The 9,455-nt window shown below is 36.8% G+C and overlaps 1 protein-coding gene across 1 annotated transcript; it reads right to left on the bottom strand.

The window, feature by feature from the left end:
* Positions 1-2,125: 2,125 nt before the first annotated feature.
* LOC100251417 (transmembrane ascorbate ferrireductase 2) lies at positions 2,126-8,607 on the bottom strand. The gene is made up of 4 exons (XM_002283125.4): positions 8,212-8,607; positions 4,689-4,737; positions 2,785-2,984; positions 2,126-2,693 (listed from the first exon to the last, which is right to left on the bottom strand). Exons 1-4 carry the CDS (start codon positions 8,452-8,454, stop codon positions 2,388-2,390), a joined length of 798 nt encoding a protein of 265 aa, XP_002283161.1. The 5' UTR covers positions 8,455-8,607; the 3' UTR covers positions 2,126-2,387.
* Positions 8,608-9,455: the final 848 nt, after the last annotated feature.

Here is a 9,455-nt window from a genome sequence, read left to right on the forward strand (position 1 = left end):
AGCACCTTATAAAGACCATAAATTGAGATTTGAGCTTCCTATTAGTTCATAAAGCCACTATGGGATCAAGGAAGTTATGGGTGCTTCCTGAGTCAATTAGTATGGTGATGGCTTTCTTCTTAATGTTGCCATAGATCCTTATATTCTAGTGAGATGTTGAACTAGATATCGCATTGATTGAAACCATAGGACCATCCTCCTTAATATCATTTTCAACTTCACATGTTGTTTTCCCTTCACTTTCATCGCCATCTAACAAAAAAAACTGCTTCCTCTTACATTTATGGTCAGACTCATATTTCTTATCACAATAAAAAAAATAAAAAATAAAAACCTTTTTTCTCATATCTCTTGCATCTCTACGACTAAAACCCTCTTAATGGGTGGTAATTGACCACCTTGATTCATTTTGATTCCCATAGAGTTCCTTGTCCTTCCCCCATCTCTATTAGAACCTTTGACTTCCCTGAGAATTATCTCCATTGTCCCTTGTTGTAACAAGGCTAGCCACATGGCTTAGGCTAGTGTGCTCAATCGAAACATGGTAACTTGATTTTTTTTTATGGCCTTTTTCAAGCCACTAATAAAACACTTAACCAAAAACTCCTTTGGCAACCTACTAGTTCTAGTCATCAACACCTTCAATTGCTGTTGATATGCCCTAATCATAGCAACTTGTTGCAATTTGCTTATTTGCCCAATAAGATTGTCATAAGCACTAGGGCTAAACCTAGAAACAACATCTATAGAAAACTGTCCCCAATTGATCTCCTTGTTACTAGCCTCGTACTCTTGAAACCATTCCAAGATCCTTCCTTCCTTCTAAATGTAAGGAAGCCAATCCTACCTTTTCATGATCCTTGATTCCATTAATATTAAAAAATCTCACATTTGTAAATCCACCTATTTGATTCCTACTTTCAAAATTTGGAAAACCGAGTTTGGAAAACTTGGTTTGAAGGGATTTTGTAACATGTGAGTGATAGCTTGTCCCGCTTCTATTGATTAAAGCATTGTTCCTATTACCTAACTCCTCTACTCTAGAAGTCAAGTGTTCAAATTTTTAGTTTATAGTTGCAACCATCTTCGATAGTTCTGATAAGGTGACTGCTTGTTTATTTGATGAATCCTTCAATTGTTTAATAGTATCTTCAAGTCTAAGTTGTTCTTGTGCTCTAGTCTCTTCTACCATGATTGGTGTCAAGACGATGCTCTGATACCAAATCTTATGACCTAAGGAAAAGATGCAGATTGAGAGAACAATTTTTAGGTTTTTCTTATTGAGATTTTTTTCATGTCTTCTTATTTTATATAGGCTAAAGGATGGAAGAGACAAGGAAACCAAACTAAATAGAAACTAAATTAAAATAAAAACTAAAAAAAACAAAGATACTAAAGTAAAAAAAGCAAACATATCGAGGGACCATTTCAGCTGTAACACTAGCTTTTCAGGTCATACCTTTTTCTTATTAAGATGTCAGGTGATACCTTTTTCTTATAGAGATGACTGGACAGCTTTGTGGGACGATCAATCTGGCCAAACCTTTGTATTCGACCAATCCCCTTTCACCTCTGTGGCGTTGTCGGTTCCGCAGGAGTGGCCACTCTAATTGGGCAGCTATGTTTGAATGTGAGGGCTCAAATATCTTCTGTGGTTCTATATTCTACGATGCGTCTTCGGTTTGTCTTACTCGAGGTCGCTCATCTGCCCGGCCATAGAGTTTTAAGAAAGAGGTCCCGATTCAGCCTTTAACATAACGGGTCAGTCGCATGCAGTCGTCTGCCATGGGCCTATGTTATGGGGTCCCCAGCCCAGGCACATTCTTTAAATGTGAATTTATAGTTCATATGAAACATCACTCTCAAATGCCATGGACCCCTACCATAAATATCACTGCTATACATATGGAAGTGTTCTTGTTTTTCTTTTTTCTCTTTTTCTTCCAAGAAAACAAAATATTTATTTTAGAATCCTAAAGCAATTTAAGACACGTCATGCATTAATGCCACATGCAGAACTTTTTGAAACGGCTGCAACCTGTGAAGTCAGATTGATTTATTTTGGGACGCTAGAAAATTCATATGGTTTCATCAGCGGAGCTAAAAATTGCATCATATCCCACAGTTGCAAAGGAAGCTCAACTTCATTTATTTAAGTGCACAAGAATGTACAGGAGTGAAGTTAGGGTTTTTAGCGCAGTTTTTGAGGCTTCTGGCCAAGGCAAAAATCTCACTCTTAATTTATGAAATCACTATATTCATGTTCCCGTGACAAATTTTGGAAACACATGACTTGGGTTCGTAGAAGTAATGAGAAATTCAGGATCAAAGATCCCAATTTTCAGGACACAAGCAACAACCAAGAGATACACAAGCAACAATCATGCCTACTCTATGGATCCTCTAGGGATATCACCTTTGCCATTCGCGGGTGTAACAACTGCAAGAATGACAAAACCACCCAAAACGACTATCAAGATACCCAAAGAGTTTACTAACAGTGCCTCCATGGAATATCGCGATATCACCTTATTGCTTTGAAGGAACGTGGCTTTTTCTAAAATCCCGGTTGTAGCAGTAGCAACGGCAAGGGCATAAATGTATACTGCAAAGAACACATGCCAAGGAAGAAGGCTAGCTCTGCTGTTTCTCGACCCACCTGGGTACCAGAAGGTTGCAAATCCAGTGGCCCACTGCGCAAATGAAACAGTAAACATATGCAATTATACAAGTTTATTATAGAAATAAAATACATAGAAGTAAAAAGGGAAAGGAAAAAAAGACCTGGATGCCAAACAGGAAAAGGCATGCTAATCCCAACCACGAATGCAGGCTGTAGAAGTTGTCTATGCCTCTCTCATTGTGGAATTTCACAGCAGCCCACACACCAACAAGGCTCAAACAGAATGCAAGGAACTGTAAACTAAGATGAACCAACTTTTTGTAGTTTTTCGTTCCTGAAACTGTCTTGTATGCTAACATTGCTGCAACAACCCATTCCAAGCATTTAAAGGAACAATTTTGAAGGTGCCAGTGTGGCAGGAAAGATAGCTTGAAGTGAATTTCATAGATTAATTTCAGAAAACTACAGATTGATCATTCCAGATTCCAGTATTTGCTATAGTAAGGGAGGATTCATCACAACTTGCAGAAATAAGAACTTTTAACCAACATGGACTAAATCTAGACTTTCAGAAGTCTGCTGTAGATATTAGTGCAGTGCAGTCTTGGTCACCAAGTCTACATATAAGTGGAAGAGGTAGAAAGGATTAAATTGGAATGTTTATTTAGAAATGCAACCATTTGGGGATTTGAGAAACAGTAAAAATTTAGTGATGATTGAGATTGTTTTGACATGGTCAAAGAAGACCAATAATGTTGGTCAGAAACAGATGTAAATAGGTTCTGATGATCTGGAGGGGTAGAAAATGAAATGGCACAATATGAAAGCAATTTAATGTCTGACAAAAAATTACTTCCCTTAATCCTATAAATGACTTCCAGCAGGATAGAAGGTGGAGCAGGTTCCCACAGATGGTTTCTGAATGGCAATGGCATTTGGCATTTGGCATTTATCCTTCCAAAACCAAATAAATTTGCACTTCATTTTTTTTCTTTTTCAAAACTCTAAGAGAGGCACAAAGCAAAAACTCTTAAATGATTTTAGGGCTAAAGGAACAACTCAACCAACAAGACATCTACTCCATTACCTGAATAAAGTACTTTGTACAAATCAAACAGCATTACATTCCAAACAGCAATACTTTCCAAAGGGTTAATTTGTGCTTCATTGCACAATGTGTCCTCTTGCAAAAAATACCAGTGATCAATTTTTGAGCAAACAACATGAAGTGAATATCTTCAAATTTGAAGGGACTAGATTCTTCTAAATTTTCTTAACTGGATACAGTTCCACTCTAAAACCTGGTCAACTATCATGGGAGGATGATCTGGAAAATATTCCTTTTGCATCCCTCCCACACATGCATTAATCTCCACTATTCTACAGAAGAAAAAAACCCTTCTAGACAATGAAAAGGTGAAGCAAGTTCTTACATTTACTACAAGCAATAGAATTTCTTTTTCTCTTTTGGGCCACCCAATTTCTGCTACTTTTCACAACAACCTCTTTTTTCATTGTCTTTTGAACATCATAAAAGTAACACCAGTTTTGTTTGTGTATGAATTATGAAATATTGATCAAAACTGAATAAAAGCAAATCCTTTATCTACAATGAAAATGTTGATGAACGCTTAAGATAAGTTTTCTGTGCAACAAGTGCTTAAAAGACAAGCATTAGTCTGCTCTGAAGCATACAGCAATGAGAAACAAGCAAGAACATCACCATCAAACCAATCTAACACAAAAATCAACAAAGCAAACCTCTTAATTTCAAAGCCTTAAGAAAACCTCAGAAGATCACAAACAATTCATGACAAAAAACTAAAGCCTGCCTAAGATCATCTTCATTACTATAATCTAGCTCTATATAGGGTCATGTCCTCTTTTAAATTAAAGATATCATGTCAATAATCTCAAATTGCAGTTGATACATTTAACTTCATGCCACATAGGATTACCATATAAAAATGAAACTGGTCATAAACTTTCAATGCAATATTGAGATCAAAATAGCCAAGGAACGCTTTCTACTATGGCACAGATGCACCAAATAAAGGATTTTTACCTTCACCATTCAGAAGTATGAGGCCAATCACCATTAAAACAGGGTGGACCTGCAAGGGATACAACAAAAATAAGCTCACTAACAGAGTGAAAGAAACCTGCACTGTTACAAGTAAGGAAATACTCAAAATACTAAAATCAAGAAAAATGAGCCAATAAAATAAAATTTTTATTTCCCCTTTCAAGAGAAGGATGGCACCACCAAAGTTGTTCTGTCTTAAGGAACTGTCAAGATTTCGATTCTTCACTAATAAAACAATAACATTTCAGCTTAATCACTAGAAAAAATATAAGAACAATGCAATCATTCAGTGAAGAGATACACATAGTTATCAGCATAGGAGGTGAACATTGGTGAAGACATGAGAAACAAAAATGGGAAATGTAATCTTAAAAGAAATCTGAGAAGTGTGATAAGGGAAATTTTCCAAGTATGATAGGGAAATTCGTTTTGAGACAACCAAGAATCATAATAAATAACTTTATCAAAAACCACAGCTTTGCCGTTGTGGAAAGACTAGTAAAAATGTCAAGGCAGTGTTCAGTCAAACAGAAAAATTTGGTATCAGTAATTGTTAGCGCTGAATTCATATTTCATAATACTAATAATTTTAAGTTACTTAAAAGGTTAATTTGTCATTAGACTAATAACATGAGGAAAAGTTCATGAATTTGATTTGGTAATTCAAAATCACACATGGAAAATGCATTAAGTGTTAGTAATGTTAGAAGAACACAGGTTTACTTTTTACTAACACATGCTGAAAATTAGATAATAGAAAAAATTTTAAAAACCTTAGGCTATGTTCGGTTCCTGGAAAATGCTAAGGAAAGGAAAAAAAATCATGTGGAAAATTATTTTCTTTAGTTTGGGTAACATGGAAAATATGATGGAAAAAAAATATAAAGGAAAATATTAAAGAAAATATCATAATATTTTCCCTACTATTTTCCTTAAAAAATAATGAGGAAAATAAGAAAAAAAAGAGAAGGGAAAAGGTGGGGGAAATTTTATCAGGCTCGTGGTATCGTCTTCACCGAGTCTCTTGCTCACCTCTAACTTCCTCTTCACTGGTCGCTATGGCTTCTCATCGTCATCATGACTTCTCACCGTCGTCAACCCTTTCAACGACCACCACTATCACTCCGACCACCTTCCAGTGCCTCTGAAAACCTACCCTTTTCAGGCACCCGAGTTCCCATGGATGAATACAGGGTCTCTATATATCGAATACACAGGAATTTCTTCACGGTTCACAAACATGGCCTCCGCAATTACCGGCCCTATAAACCATAATAGTAAAACAGAATTTGGTAAAATCACAACACAAATTGATGTCAAAAACTGAGCTCCAAGCATATCAAGCTTAGCAACATGACAATTAGTGACAATGATTCCGCGGTGTTTATCGACCACAATCCTAGTGGCATAGCTGGCACCGACGGCCTCGGTATCAAAGGCCCGACAAGTGGTGGTCCGAAGCACCACCACTGGAACCACCGTGTTGAGTGCCTTTTTCCAATCCTTAGCGGTGGTGACATTTTCCCGGAAAGGCGAATCAATCTCCATGTAGAGCTCCTCCTTCATACAGGATTCCATTCTGATGACCTCCTCCGATCCCAATCTCTCCAAGGGATCACCCATTGGGAAACCCTAAATCTTGGGGTTCTTGGACTTTGATCGGAGAGAAATTGGGAGAAGCAAAAGGAGAATTGGGGGGACTAGAGTTTCACAATGGGGTACAATCTTGGGGAACAGGGTGAGAGTGAAGAAGGGTTTTGGTTGAATCGAGTGAGAAAGTCAGTGAATAGGGCTATAAGAACGTGCAAGCAGCCGTTTTGTCTCTTTGGTTCAAGTCCACTCTTTGTGTTGACGAGGTTCAATCTCAGCTCGACACCAAAACGATTTCCCATGGATCCGAATACATTCATTGTGCAATGTTAATTTGCAGTACAAGAGCATAAATGCAGTGTTAATTTGCTGAAAATTTGGTTGCTTGGGTATGATTTCTAGGATTATTGAATTTGGTTTATCTAAGCATTGATTTTCACATAAATTCTAATGAGTAAGGAGCAATGTTTTGAGTTAGGATGTGGATTGGTTATATGTTTCTGCAAAACTAATTTTTAGAAAATAAGAGCACAAAAGTTATTTTATTATTCAACAAATTGATAATCATCTAAGACAAATTGTTGATTTTGTTTTCCTTCTATTTTTCCTTGACTTTTTTTCGTGGTTAACCAAACAAAAGAAAATGAATTCTTTTTTTTTTTTCCCTTGAATTTTCCATGGATAACCAAACAAATGAAAAAATTTATATTCCTTTCCTTAGCTTTTTCTTTCCTTCCATTTTTCCTCCCAATTTTCTTTCTCTCACATTTTCCAGGAACCAAACATAGCCTTACGGTTTCACTCCTGGTTAGGGAAATGTTTCTATTGAAAGTGGGTTCTCTAAGATTCCAAGAAGGTTGACTCAGGTCTAAGAGGCAAGTGTGTGTGTGTGTGCATGCAGAAGAAGATTCAGTACATAAAAGAGAATTCACTGCAGATATGACCTACCTAATGCATTGATGGAGACACCAAAGTGCTATTATATGGCTAAATATTGTTTTCTATTCTAGCTTCCAAATGACAGTCAGCTTCATTCATTGGATTTGAGCTAATGCACGGCACAAGTTCCAATCACCCCTTCCCTTTGGCTTGTTTCAACCTCTAAACCATCATGATCTGATGATATTGATCTCAGCACACTGGCAGAGCTTGCAATTGTTTCCGATATAAAATAGAGCCATAACTTATAGGAGAAAGCTCCCATACACAAGTACACTTCTAATCTCAATCTAGTGCATAAAATTTCACATCAATGACAAAATCATCATATCTATCAAGAGGTACATTGTTAAGGCTTTGAAAACAACTCACATGCAAACCTTCTTATGCTGATCTACCTAAACATTTTTTTTTTTTTTTTTATTTTTGATAGGTGCTGATCTACCTAAACATCCTGAGGATCTCATTCGTAAGGCTTCAAAAAATGTTTCACAATGCAGAGAATTCTTATGATGAACTACCTAAACAAACTGTTCTGAGGATCTATATCCGCAAGGCCTTGACAATGATTCAAAATGCAAACAATTTTCATGCTGAACTATCTAACATCCTGACCTGAGGATCTACATGATTCACAGTGCAAACAATTCTCAACACATTAGTGAAACAAAAAACTTAATATCCAAGAAACAAGCAGTCGCATTTGATTTGCAAAAATCGCATCCAAGCATAGAAAATCAAACCCTAGGTCCAGCAGCTACGCAAACAGAGGAAAAAATTTAAAATGACGAACGAGTTAAATCTCGCATCTTATATTTTAAGTTGTCATAGCTCCAATTAAACTAAGCCAAATTCCATCCACAAACAAAGAGAAGAAATATTAATATGGCAATCACAGTTCCTTCTCTTTCCTACATTTTCCCTGTAATCAGCGCATACAAGTCAGAACAAAGAACAAAAATGAGAAAATTACGTTGAAGATAAGATCTTTGTTTTCAGAAATGAGCGCCATTCCTCCTCTGTAATGAACCGCCCATGTGAGAACGAAAGCAGTGACCACAACTCCGATGAACCGCACCAGACGAATGATGGGGAATCGAACAACTGGAACTGCCATCGTTGAATCTAGAGAGAGAACCTTAGAAACAGGAAGTAGAGAGAGAGAGTCTTCTTGAACAGGAATTGGCGTGTGAGACTGTGACGTGCTAGGGTTCATCAATCGTGAGGGTTTTCGGATTCTGATCTCTGCGTGTACCTATTCAAAGCTCAACCGCGGCCAAAGTCCAGAGGAGCCTCCACGTCATTGGCTGCAGTCCACGATACTTCTCTGATTGGTCAAGTTTGGGATCTAGTTGGCCTTTTTGAAAAGACTATACAGATTAGGGACCGTTTGGGCCCACCAGTGTGAAATTATTAATAATAATAATAATAATAATAATAATCTTAAAATGTTATGAATATATGATAAGATTTTTTAAAATTTTTTAATTTTAATTAAAAATTAAGATTAATTAAAGTTATGATTTAAAAGAAGAGTTTTACTTAATCTGAATGTACTTTCATCAGTAAGATAACATTGCCTTTTTTATTAGAAAAAAGGTACATCCTCCTTCGAACATTAAAATTTAATTGAATTAATTTAGCTAATTTGATAACAGCGCTAGTTGCAATTGTGGTTCTAGCGTTTCTCGCCCTAGCGTTGTTGCTTGTTGCCTTTAGCTACTATTGCTACATCAATAACAAGGTCTCAAGGTGCTTAAAGAGCTAGAAAAGAATAACTTTGATGAATGGAAGAAGAAGTTGGTTTGCTGTTGAATCCAAATCCTTTGAAATCATTTTGGAGGAGGTGAGAGGTAAGTTAATAGGGAGTATCTGCGAAAGAAGTAAAGGTTTCTCTTCTTGGATAAAGTTTGGGGATTCTAGTCTTGGGCTTTTGTTAGCTAGAATGGAAACCTACTATAGAATTGATGGAAGGAAGTTGTGCACCAAGTCTTAGGTGGAAAATGGTAGAAAGTTCAAGTTGGAGTATTGTTCTAATAAGGCAAACATATTCATTTTCTGTATGGTGAAATCAATGGAGGGAAAAAAAATTTACTTTGTGCTTCCCTAAAGGAAGAGGACTACCCAATGGGTGGCTTGTGCTTGCTAAGAAGCTACGTTCATTGGGAGTGGGCTCGATAGGGTCGACTCTTGGGCCAGTTTTCCTAGTGCTATGGA

Source organism: Vitis vinifera, chromosome 14, assembly GCF_030704535.1.
Source record: "Vitis vinifera cultivar Pinot Noir 40024 chromosome 14, ASM3070453v1".
In the NCBI taxonomy this organism is placed as follows: Eukaryota; Viridiplantae; Streptophyta; class Magnoliopsida; order Vitales; family Vitaceae; genus Vitis; species Vitis vinifera.